This window comes from Drosophila rhopaloa, unplaced genomic scaffold (genome assembly GCF_018152115.1).
Source record: "Drosophila rhopaloa isolate 14029-0021.01 unplaced genomic scaffold, ASM1815211v1 contig_3, whole genome shotgun sequence".
In the NCBI taxonomy this organism is placed as follows: Eukaryota; Metazoa; Arthropoda; class Insecta; order Diptera; family Drosophilidae; genus Drosophila; species Drosophila rhopaloa.
In genome coordinates, this window is record NW_025335123.1 from 20617557 (window position 1) to 20630181 (window position 12625).

At 42.6% G+C, this 12625-nt stretch overlaps 2 protein-coding genes across 2 annotated transcripts; both read left to right on the top strand.

Annotated features, from left to right (window-relative positions):
- The first annotated feature begins 1637 nt into the window (after positions 1–1637).
- On the top strand, positions 1638–2693 carry LOC108046102 (RNA polymerase-associated protein RTF1 homolog). Its single transcript, XM_017125663.1, has one exon. The coding sequence runs from the start codon at positions 1730–1732 to the stop codon at positions 2561–2563; it is 834 nt and encodes a 277-aa protein (XP_016981152.1). The 5' UTR covers positions 1638–1729; the 3' UTR covers positions 2564–2693.
- A 473-nt stretch (positions 2694–3166) lies between these two features.
- LOC108046160 lies at positions 3167–9255 on the top strand. The gene is made up of 3 exons (XM_017125736.1): positions 3167–3902; positions 5758–6801; positions 6951–9255. The coding sequence occupies exons 1-3, from the start codon at positions 3258–3260 to the stop codon at positions 8490–8492; spliced, it is 3231 nt and encodes a 1076-aa protein (XP_016981225.1). The 5' UTR covers positions 3167–3257; the 3' UTR covers positions 8493–9255.
- Positions 9256–12625: the final 3370 nt, after the last annotated feature.

A 12625-nucleotide genomic window follows, 5' to 3' on the forward strand; every position in this document is an offset into this window, starting at 1 on the left:
TATTTCAAAAGGCGAAATTTAGTGTTAATTTGTTATGTAAAATATTTCAATTTAAAATTTAAAATATTTATATATAATTAATATTCCTTGATGGCCTTCGCCTAACCTATTTATCCGCAGTGTGTCGTTCGCTGTATGTCCAAAAAAGAAGGCATCATCGGAATCGAAGGGAATTTCTGTTGGTCAGCTCGTCGAAGATGAGGAGGTGTTGGATGTTGTGAGTGGGTGGGGCTTACGGGGGGAATGGGGGATGGTGATGGGGGAAGGGGGATGCAGGATAAAGGATATGGGATATGGCCTGGATAGCGATGCTGCTGTGGCGCTGGATGTATATGACGATGACGATGATGATGATGATGATGATGACTGAGCTTGCATAAACGAGTTTGCCCTTAAGTGTGTGCGCATGCTGAAGGATGGGGTAGAGGATCCATAGATTCTGGGGTGAGAAGGGGGTGGTGGTGCAGATGGGGGGCGGTTGGGGGCTGGGCGCTGAGTGGGAGTGGCAAGGCCGAGGAGAAGCGCAAGGAAAATTTGTGCGTGAGCAGCATATTCGATGTGCCACACATACAACCAAGTTATTTATGCAGACTCACATACAAAGCATGCAAAGATTTTGCATTACCCCTCCATCAGCCAACCACCAACCACCAACCACCACCCACCCATTAACCCACCACCCACTACCCAAACCCCCCTCCCCTCTTACCACCACTCAATGGGCACTGTGCCAGCATCAAAAGTAGCATCTGCCCGGGAGGTCCGCATACAATTAGCTGCAACTGTAATTAAAGCAATTGTATAATAAATCTTTTGCCAAATGGGAAAAGATCCACCCATTTCACTCCAGCAGGTATAATCGGAATGGGGGGGGATGGGGCAATAGGGGGTTAAGCAGCGGGTGCCAAGTGAAATGCTCGCCAAGAAAAAACTGAGAAATTAATATAAATTTAATAGTTTGGCCCCTCGCATTTATGGAGGGCATAAAACGGAGGCGGGTCGTTAAATGCATTCCAATGGATGAACTAGATAACAAAAAGGATACCCTGTAAAAATATGTAATCCATTTTACGTTACTAATATTTTAACACAAAAGTGTTATTAAAAATGAACTCCCATAAAATCAAAATATTAACAATATAAAACATTTTCGCAGCTTATATCTTTCAAAGATTTTGTTTGAAATTATTTTGCTTGTTACTCGTATTAAAAAGCGCAAAGAAAGCTCACATTAGGTTCAACTTAAATTAAAAATTATAAAAAAGGGTATTTAAAAATACCTTACACAAAACCACATATAAGCTCGTAAAACCCTTTTTACAATTTGGCCGCCATTCAAAGACAATAGAAATGCCTAATTAATTCTGCACACAACACTGAGAAAATCTTTCTGTAAAATGTTGGATTGATTCAAAATAAATTATGGTAAATTATTTCATCTGATAAAAATGATACTTAAATGATTATAATTTATTTATGAGAGTAACTTTTTCTTATTTTAAGTACTATTTATTAAAATGGCACCTAAATGAATGTCGAAAGAACAATAATTTCCTGAATTAAAGGAGTCTTAATCCGTATTTTCACTTCTGAATTTTCTCAAACTGTTTTTCCGACCTCGATCCAGTTGTCACCATTTCATTTTTGGTCCTAGCAAATCTCTAAAGTCAGCAAAAATTGTTTAAATGCTTTTAGCGCGCCATTTGGTGGAGCAGAGCAAACCGTTTGAATGTCCATGTCCGGTCGGCAGACTCGTCGCCCGGCGGCGGAAATAGTCCGGGAATTGAGGCGATTGAGGTCCTCGCCCTTGCGGATCGACGACGAGGACGAGCGGTGGGCGGAGGGACACGAGGGGGCCCCCGCCCCGGATGTGCCCGTGGCCAGTCGCCGCGAGTTGGAGCAGCTGCGCCTGAGTCGCCACCGGATCGGCCTGCTCCTGGTCCGGCCCGCCTTCGAGCAGGCCGTCACGGGATGCTTCGTCCGGGTGAACATCAATGGGCGGGAGGAGCTGCCCGACTATCGCATCGCCGAGATCCTGGGCCTCGGCGAACTGGACATCGGCTACAAGGTCGAGGACATACCCACAAATGTGGCGCTGAAGCTGCGCTACGAAGATCTGGTGATGCACCACGAAATCAACGACATCTCGAACCTGGCCTTCACCCACGGCGAATTTGAGCTGTGGCGCGACAATTGCGTTAACCAGGCCATCAGTCCACCCACCACCCACAGGGTCACCCGCAAGAAGATCGAGCTCTACAACGCCCTGCAGTGCGAGGCCAAGGTGCTGGCCACCACCCAAAAAAGCCTCCCCTTCGAGCTGAGGCAGCCGCAGAAGCGTGGCATCATGGAGCGGCACGGCGGCGTCTATCCCTGGCCCTTGAAGCACCCTCTGCCGCTGATACCGCCACCGCCGCCCCTGCCACCGCCGACGAATCCGCCCCGGGGTCTCACATACCGACCCGAGATAGCGGACCCCAAACCCAGCGATCCCAGAGGGGAGGAGTGGCATTCTGGGGCAGGAGCACTGGCATCCCCAAATTCCCATCTGAACGACAAGTGAAACGCCTTTTGTACATATGTACATTTGGCCAGTTGTGGGTCAACTTTCTACAAGCCATCGACAATTATTAGTATTAGTATATGTTAATCCAAAATATTGTAACATATACTATTAAATAAATACATTTAACTGCTGATTATTAAAGAATAAAGCCACTTTAAGCCCCGAATTTAATTAGGAGAGTTATGGGTCACCTTTCTGCAATGCATCGGAAACTTACAAAAAATCAACATAAAAATTATTCAAAAACTTGGCCATAATTAAATTATTAAAAAATAAAACCACACCTTAAAATTGGAATTAAATTAATGAAATTATGAGATCTTGAAGTGAAGTTCTAGATAACCCTTTTAGAAACTGAATTAGCTAACATTTAATTGGCTAAATGGATATTTTTTTTTTAACATCTATGTATAAACTTCCATTAAAAACTTGATAAAATAAAAATGTTAAAAAATTGTAGTACTGATAATATTTAGGAACATGAACTTTAAAAGTTCGAAACTTTTCCAAAACTCAAAATCAAGAGTGCTCTGATTGTAGCAGTCAAGTATGCTTACGACCCAAATGTCTACTCACTTCACTCACTAACCTACTTTTAAACCTCACAGTACTCTCGTGTCTCTAACAACATTTTGCATTTATATATTTTCATATTTTGTGTAAAATACTACCAAGTTTATTAATTCTTAAAATGCAATCCACAATGGAAAATCGCGAAGATCAGGCTATCACCATGCTTAATAGCATGTCCTCTGTTCAGGAGAAGGAAGTCCGTAGTGCCAGCGAAGCCCTGGCTGAAGAATTCGGCGATGGCGATGGCGATGGCACAAGGACTTCTTGCGCATTATTGATGAGCTCCAAGAACGCGGTAAGTGTCCGCCTAAACGCAGCCAAGGTCCTGGAATCGCAGATTACTGATGGCAAGTACTGGGAGTCCCTCACCGCCGACCAGAGCTCAGAGATCCTTGCTCTACTCTTCGATGCATTGAAGTCCCTGGTCGACGACGATGTGGAGCAACTGCGTGGCCCCACCGTGCGCATCGTGGGCTTGGCCATGTCCCAGGAACCCGGCGAGTGGAGCTCCGCGATCCTTGCCTTTGTGGAGGCCAATTGTCTGTCGGTGGACGCGAAGGACCGCCAGTTGGGCGCCACTATTTTTAGCCAACTTGCTAAGGAAACGCCCGAAGTGTTTCTGCACCAAATGGATCGAGCGCAGCGCATATTCCTCGATGGCCTCCAGCTGGCCGATAACGAGGGATGCCTGGTGACCCCGATCACAGAAGGCCTGGTCGTCGGCTGGACCCGAGCCTTGGCTGTCGGACACAAGAACATGCAGGTAGGAAAAAAATAATTATATAAACCCTTTTTCGAAGTTTCTAATGTCTACAGTCCATAACTTTTTCAAATTAAGTCCGATTTCAAAGTGACATACCTCTAAAGACTTGTGGGTTCATTCTCTAAAAATCTGCATTCAAAATTTTCATTTTAACGTTGATCGAATTTTCGACCCATTTTCATGTTACTTATTTCTAAGTTTCCGATGAGTTGAAATAAGGTGACTCACCCTTGGACTTCCACAGTCCATAACTTTTCCAAATTAAGTCCGATTTCAAAGTGACATACCTCTAAAGACTTGTGGGTTCATTTTCTAAAAATCTGCATTCCAAATTTTCATTTTAACGTTGATCGAATTTTTGACCCATTTTCATGTTACTTATTTCTAAGTTTCCGATGAGTTGTAATAAGGTGACTCACCCTTGGACTTCCACAGTCCATAACCTTTCCAAATTTAATCCGATTTCAAAGTGACATACCTCTAAAGACTTGTGGGTTGATCCTCTAAAAATCTGCATTCAAAATTTTCATTTTAACGTTGATCGAATTTTTGACCCATTTTCATGTTACTTATTTCTAAGTTTCCGATGAGTTGTAATAAGGTGACTCACCCTTGGACTTCCACAGTCCATAACTTTTCCAAATTAAATCCGATTTTAAAGTGACATACCTCTAAAGACTTGTGGGTTCATTTTCTAAAAATCTGCATTCAAAATTTTCATTTTAACGTTGATCGAATTTTTGACCCATTTTCATGTTACTTATTTCTAAGTTTCCGATGAGTTGTAATAAGGTGACTCACCCTTGGACTTCCACAGTCCATAACTTTTCCAAATTAAATCCGATTTTAAAGTGACATACCTCTAAAGACTTGTGGGTTCATTTTCTAAAAATCTGCATTCAAAATTTTCATTTTAACGTTGATCGAATTTTTGACCCATTTTCATGTTACTTATTTCTAAGTTTCCGATGAGTTGTAATAAGGTGACTCACCCTTGGACTTCCACAGTCCATAACTTTTCCAAATTTAATCCGATTTTAAAGTGACATACCTCTAAAGACTTGTGGGTTGATCCTCTAAAAATCTGCATTCAAAATTTTCATTTTAACGTTGATCGAATTTTTGACCCATTTTCATGTTACTTATTTCTAAGTTTCCGATGAGTTGTAATAAGGTGACTCACCCTTGGACTTCCACAGTCCATAACTTTTCCAAATTAAATCCGATTTTAAAGTGACATACCTCTAAAGACTTGTGGGTTGATCCTCTAAAAATCTGCATTCAAAATTTTCATTTTAACGCTGATCGAATTTTTGACCCATTTTCATGTTACTTATTTCTAAGTTTCCGATGAGTTGTAAAAAGGTGACTCACCCCTGGACTTCCACAGTCCATAACTTTTCCAAATTAAGTCCGATTTCAAAGTGACATACCTCTAAAGACTTGTGGGTTCATTTTCTAAAAATCTGCATTCAAAATTTTCATTTTAACGTTGATCGAATTTTTGACCCATTTTCATGTTACTTATTTCTAAGTTTCCGATGAGTTGTAATAAGGTGACTCACCCTTGGACTTCCACAGTCCATAACTTTTCCAAACTTAATCCGATTTCAAAGTGACATACCTCTAAAGACTTGTGGGTTCATCCTCTAAAAATCTGCATTCAAAATTTTCATTTTAACGTTGATCGAATTTTTGAACCATTTTCACAGTTTTTTTTAAGTTTTGGAAGAGTTGTCACTCCCAATATTGGACTTATACCGTCCATAACTTTTCCAAATTTAGTGAATACAGTATTTAAACATATTTTATTGATTAAATATCGATATTTATGAACTATGCATTTAATTTGAAGGTCTCCGGCGAACTGATCGAGCGAATGCCCCTGATAATGCGCCTGTTCCGCCTGTGGCCATATGAGTCGGAAGAGCAGTACTGCTACCGGGGCTACCAGTTGGTGAAGAGTCTCCTGGACCATTTGCCCGCCACCATGGGCCGCCAGTTGCGTCTGTTGGTGCCGGAAGTTGTCTCTCTGGTGGCGGATCACAATCTGGCCATGCCAATGCGCATCATGGCCATGGTTATTCTGAGACGACTTCTTTTGGAGAGGTTCCGCAAGATTATTGAGCTGGAGATGATGGACGGTGTGCTCATGGTTCTGTACCGCCTCATTGGCGTGACCCTCGAGCCGGAAGGTGAGGCTCTGGAGGATTATCTGAACGCCTGTCGTGCGCAGAACTCCATCGTGGGCCCCGCCGTCGATACCGTCCGATCGCTCTCCTCCCGCCTGGTGGCCGATGATTTCGTACCCCTGTGCCTGGACCTGGTCAGCTCACACCTGGAAACCAAGCCGCCGGCCAGCGAGCGACTGGGCATCCTGATCTTCTTGGGCGTGGTGGCGGAGGGCACCGTAGATCAACTGGACGAGATGCCATTGGGACGCCTCCTGGCCTTAATCGAGTGCGGACTGGATGACCCGGCGGAGATGATGGTCAGGCGGGCGGCCCAGTTCGCGATGTGCTTGATGGTGGAGAACCTGCAGCCGGAGATCACCCAGTTGGCCGATCGTCTGATGCCCCTGTACGTATCCTGTTTCGATCGAATGGCCGTGGACTCCCCGCGGCTCTTTCATTCCATGGAGATCCTGGTCGAGAGTCTGCGCGACGATGTGGTCGCCATACATGTGCCCGAGCTGATGGGCAGTTTCTTGAGACTCCTGGAAAAGGGCTGCAGCTCGGTTTTCGCACGGCAGATGGCCTTGAGTGGCATTGCCGTCGTAGGAAAGGTGGCCCCAGGGGAGGCACTGCATCCCTATTGCGACCGGGTTGTGGATGCGGTCCAGCCGTGTCTCTATTTTCCCGGCGATGATGCACTGCAGCTAAAGTCGCAGGCCTTGCGGGTGAGTTAAGGAATTAATTTATTTAAAAATATCAGATTTGGTACAAACTAATCCTTAAACATGATTACAACTTTGAGATTTTACACCTAGTGTGAATCACGACGTCTCTCAAAAATATAAGACATTAAATCCTTTTGTTTGAAATACAGGTTCTTGGAATGATTGGTCGAGTGAACAAAGAAAAGTTCTTCCCCTTGGCTTTGGATCTTTTGGAGATGATATTGTCCATTCTCCAGGAAAGGAATGCCATTCCGAGGTTCACCTTTGACCTCTTGGGTCAGCTGTGTGCCACAGTTCCCGATGCTTTCAAGGCCCCCTTTGACCTAATCATCAACAGCGTTTTCTGTGAGCTGTACAAATCCCAGCAGGTGAATATCGAAACTGACGGAGAGTCTCAGTCGGAAAGTGAAAACCAGAACGAGGACGAGGTGGGGCTATTGTTTGAATATATGTCAACCCAGGAATGCGACCATGTGACCGACGAAAGGGAGGAGGCTGTGAGTTGCCTCAAGAGCCTGGTGGTTCACTTGCCAGATCAGTTCGATCGGTATTTCATGGAGGCCACTGACCTCCTGCTCCAGTGTACTCAAGATTCAAGACGCCTAAGGCCGGAGGGATTTTCCACCCTCATCGAGATTATTTTGCACCAATGGCGGCGGAACAAAGTCGACGAGGCCCAAAGTCTGTGCTCCAAGGTCCTTGCCCGGCTATTTCGCTCCATGCTGCAGACCTACCACCTTGACCACGTGATCGGGGCTCTGAATTGCTGCAAGACCCTGCTGCAGAATCTCGGCATGGCGACCTTCAAGATACCCAAACATGCCGACAAACTATTCGCTATTATGCGAAAGGCTCTGCGTCGCAAACTCAAGTGCCAGATCCAACAGGAATTGAACTGCTACGAGGATCTGGGCCCCGAGGACTGGAGTGATTCAAGACTTTGGAGTAAACTGGTCCACCAGGAGTTCATCCTCTTGCAGACGGTGAGCGAACTGCTTCCGGTCTTTGGTGACATTGTGGGTCCCCAGAAGTTTGTCGCCTGTGTGAAGACGATCAACCTACGATCCCTGTGGCGTCCCCGAAAGGATCTTGCCCGAAAGTACTTCCTCTGCGGCGTTATCATCCGCTGCTTGGAATCCCTGGGCCACGAGGGCCATCCGTACTATGAGATGCTCTGTAGATGTACTGCCCAGGGTCTGCTGGCTAGCAAAAGGAAGTGGCGAAAGCGCAGCTTCGAGTCCTTGGTCGAAGTGGTCAAGTTAATAGACCGAAAACCGGAGATCATCATCACGACTTTGGCCATTCCACTGGCCAACGCTCTGCGTGAGCCTGAGTCGTGGACTCGAACACAAAGGGAGCAGGGATGTGTTCTGGCCAGTAAAATGATGCTACAGGACCATACCATTTGTCCTGTCAGCGATTTTCTGGACAGCTTCTTGGAGTTGCTGCCTTTTAGGGATATACCAGATGTGGATTTGGAACATGGACTGGTGGCTCAGGCCATGTTGCTGGTCTACGAAGCCAATGGTGAAGCTATTCAGTCGAAAGTACCAATGATTCTGAAGGCTTTTATGGAGATACTAGAAGGGGATTCGCTGATGGACAAGGGATCTCGCTATGCCTTAGATCTCATTGAAGCGATTAAGAAGGACCAGATGAAGGAACTAGAATCTCTCAATTCTTTCCAGTAAATAACCACATAGTTTTAAACAGATGTTTGTTGATGCGTTCAAAATTATTGGAGTAACAACGGAAATAACCGCAGTAGCTGGTATTCCGGTGAAAATTGTTAAGAAACTTTTACAAATGTTGGAAACTCAATGCTTTGAGAAATTTCAAAATTTATGTTGAGCTTTTTAAAAGCCAGAAACAAAATGTACACAAATTTAATGTTACAATGTAAAAAGGCAAGGGAGTTGAAATGGGGGCCATAAATGCTGTGCAATTAGCAGCGAAAGAGCAGAACCTGAGAAGGAATGATGGTTGGCCCCTTCAACACCTTTTTGTCCTCGCGGTGGCGCCACCTGCCGGCCAGCCCCCAAGATTTGGAAGCAACTTTGGCACGCTAATGAACAACAAACTATGGGTAACGTAACGAGAAACGGCAACAAAATATCGTCAATAGGGCAAACGAAATTACGGAAATTAAATGAAATGCAATTAACCAGCTAAATGAGCCAGGACCTCGCGAAAAAGGGGATTTTTCCAGGAGGCGGGGCAACAATCAAGCGACTGATGAGCAATTAGGAAATGTAAAATTAGCAAGTGAACTTGGCCAAAAAGGAGAGAAGACAACAAGCCAATTAATTAATATTTAATTGATTGCAAAAAAATCCAAGGGAAATTCGTTGGTCAAACTTTTGTAAAAGCCTCTCGGATTTTCTCATATTTCTTAGTTATTTATTATTAAACCATTGCGTAATTAACGTTTGTCCAGCAAATGTTTTTCTCGTGTTTACGATGTTTTATTTTTATATTTTTCTGTTGGTTTTCTTTATGGTTATGCCTGTTCTTTCCCCTTTTTTTTGTTTTTGTTTGCCTGCTTTATTTTACATACACAAAAATGTCACTTAATAAATTTTACGACTGTTTTATGTTGTCGCTTTGGCCCTAAAAACGGCAGCGAAATAGAAGGTGGGATATGGCCGTAACACGCCCACTACAACACGTAGTATCCATAAATATAAAAAGGGGGCACAGACACGCCCACACATGTCATGTGGAGGCTGGCGCTGCTTAACCCTTGTTTGCATGTGCCCTTTTCCATTCCATTCTATTCCATTCTATTCTATTATTTGGCCTGCCCTTTTCCCCTTTCGTCACGCACATGTCCTTTTTTTTTCGGCCTACTCCTGTTGATTCCCCATGATTTGGCTAAATTAATTTCGGGCCATTCTGATGTTGCAGGGGCTTGGGCGTAATTAAAAGCCCAATGGAGGGAAAAAAAGCAGGAGAAAAATAAAAAAGATTTAGGACCAAGGAGAGGCCCGAGAACATCATGAGTTATGAGCGAGAGATGCTTTCAAGTGGCTTTACGGGAGGACCTCGTAAATTTGCCATGAAGAAAAGGGGCAAATAGCTCACCCCGGTTGTCCTGAAAAACTTTTGAACATTTTAATTTGCCCCTGCATTTTTTTTTTTTTGTACCATTTTCCCCATCTCAGTGAAAGTCATTTTTATTGTTTAGAGGCGGCACATGTTTGGTATTAGCCCCTCGACTTCGAGTCCTTGACTTGACTCTTTTTTGTTTTTTGTTTTCCGAAACAGTTTGGCTGTTGATGTTAGGACTTTTGGTTGGATTAAATGCGCACTTCCACCTGGTGACATATCTTCTGGCTTCGGTTCCTTCGGCTTGTTCTTCTTTCGAAAACAAATGCACTTAGAAAATGTATTATTTCCATCAAGCAATATATACAAAAAAGTAATTCTAACGAAAAGTTATTTCCTTATCATTTAAAAGATTAATGAAATATTGTTTCGCGATCATAAAAAAATAATTGTTCATGACATTATAATTTTTTTTTATTAAAAATTATTTTAATATTATTTTAGATGCCATAAAACTTATAAAGCTATGTTTTTATTTTGCAAACCAATTTAAAATGATCTATTGTAAACAAAACATATTTTATAAGTTGTAAAACATTACATATCCATGTTTTTCTTGGTATTAATTATTTTGTCTTTAATTTAGAACAGTTTAATTTAAGACCGTTAAATGTTACCTATATTTTCAGCCCATCATTTTTAGCTCTATATTTTTCTTTCAGTGTTTATAAAAGGGAATGAAAATGAGTGCTTTGGCAAGATGGTCGGCAATCAGCGAGCATCAGAATCCAACGCTGAACTTTTGGCCAAGAGGCCATGGGAGGAGATGGCCTCCAGGATGGTGTGGTGCCAGGGGCGGGGGGAAAGGGGGAACGGGGAAAAGGGGGCCACTTGTCATGGCATCAGTCAAAAACTTTGCCAGCAACTGAATTATGTCATTTGCTTGACATGCTCCCCATCGCTCCACATGGGAAAAGATATATATACATATATATATATATATATATATATATATATAGATATATAGATGTGACTGGGGGCAGGGGCGTCGGCGGCAAGGGGTAAATAGCGGCATGTGTATAGCTTAAAAATAGGAAAAACAAAACCGAACGGGGCCAGGTACAAAAGGAGAATAAAGTTGAGAAAACCGAATTGGAATGAAGACGATGAAAATGCCAGCGGCTGCAATCAAGCACTGTGAAACTAGGGCTGGAAAATTATAAAAAGAAAATAGCTAAGCACTTGAACTAATATATTTCATGACAGGAGAGATTGACAACTATAAAAACACTTATTAAAACTAATGAAAAAAATCGGTTAACAATGCATAGATAGATATTAAATAATATTTTGTATACTTTCTTTTAATTCTAGTTTTTTTTGGGCCCAGACAATTCATCAATATCTATTGATCGATAATAATCCATTGAAATATTAGATATATACCATATTTTTGATGACTGCCTAACTTTTTACCTATTATTTCTAAAACATTGTATTTGGACAATAATATAATGCCCAGTTTATTTCGCAATATTATGAATATAACTTAATTAAATATAGTTTGGGTAATTAATCAATTTTTTCAAAGACTTTTGGACCACTGTGCATGTGACGTGGCCGCTATTACATAGCCGCATATTTTGCGTTTTCACATTTTCCGCTTTTCATTTCGCCATCGTCCGCTGCTGTCGCTGCTTCTGCGGCATTGCCTTGAATATTTTTCTTCAATTTTATTAAAATTATGGAAATGAATGAAATATCTGCTGCATCCCATAGCGTCCCACACCGCCCTTTTCCCATTTATCCAGCGCATCTTTTGAGCAAAGAATTTATCGAAAATTGCAGCAGCTGCAAAATTGTCTTCCACCAGTTTCCCCCATTTCCATTTCCCAGCCGCTTTCTCAGCCAGCTTTTCCCAGTGGCTCTGCTGCTCGGTACACACCTGGCCAGTGGCAAGTTTAATAATCCGTTTCGCATTTTGCGTTGATGCGAAATCAATCGATGTGCATCGAAAATGCCCGGAAGGAGCTGCAAGATGGAGCTCCAAGAAGGGGCAACTGGGATGCATAAATCCAACTCATTTGCATGGCCAAGGAATCAAGGATGAGCCCCCGGCAATGCCATCCAATTGAACGAAAGTCCCAAGGAGCTGCTTCTCCCCCACCCCTGCACTAAGGGAAAAGTGTTTCAAAAGTATCAACTATTTTGGAAATTTAAAAATAATATTTACTCATTTATTATAAACTAAAATCAGTTTAATAATGGTTTTATTAACACAATTAGCATATAAAGAAAAATGATTTGTTTTATTTGTGGGTACAAAATGGCTATTTAAATTGTTGATTTGTTTTTACATTTATTTTTCCTAGTGTGTTCTGTAATTTTGCATTTGCTAATTACCGAACAGAAGTGTGATTCCTGAATCTAAGTTTACAAGTCGGATTCCTTCTCCTTGGCAAAAAAAAAATCCGCTGCTTTCCGGACGAATTTTCCATTTTCCCTCGCAACTTTCTCACATTTCCCTTCCTCGAGGGCTTTGCCCATTTAGCTGGTTAATTGCATTTCATTTAATTTCTGTAATTCCGTTTGCCTTATTGACGATATTTTGTTGCCATTGCTCGTTACGTTTTTTCCACCGGAAAACCCTTAAGTTTGTTGTTCATTAGCGGGTCCAGATCTGCGGGGGCTGGCCACCAGGCGGCGCCACTCAAGGGGACGAAGGTGCTAAAAATCGCAGCTTTTACTAAAAACTCAAAGGGGAAGAAATCCTCTT

Bases quoted from the DNA above. Each gene is read 5' to 3' on its own strand.
- LOC108046102 (XM_017125663.1), top strand. From the start codon at position 1,730: ATGTCCATGTCCGGTCGGCAGACTCGTCGCCCGGCGGCGGAAATAGTC.
- LOC108046160 (XM_017125736.1), top strand. From the start codon at position 3,258: ATGCAATCCACAATGGAAAATCGCGAAGATCAGGCTATCACCATGCTT. The intron at 3,903-5,757 runs GTAGGAAAAAAA...TTTAATTTGAAG, and splicing joins TCGGACACAAGAACATGCAG to GTCTCCGGCGAACTGATCGA. The intron at 6,802-6,950 runs GTGAGTTAAGGA...TTTGAAATACAG, and splicing joins TAAAGTCGCAGGCCTTGCGG to GTTCTTGGAATGATTGGTCG.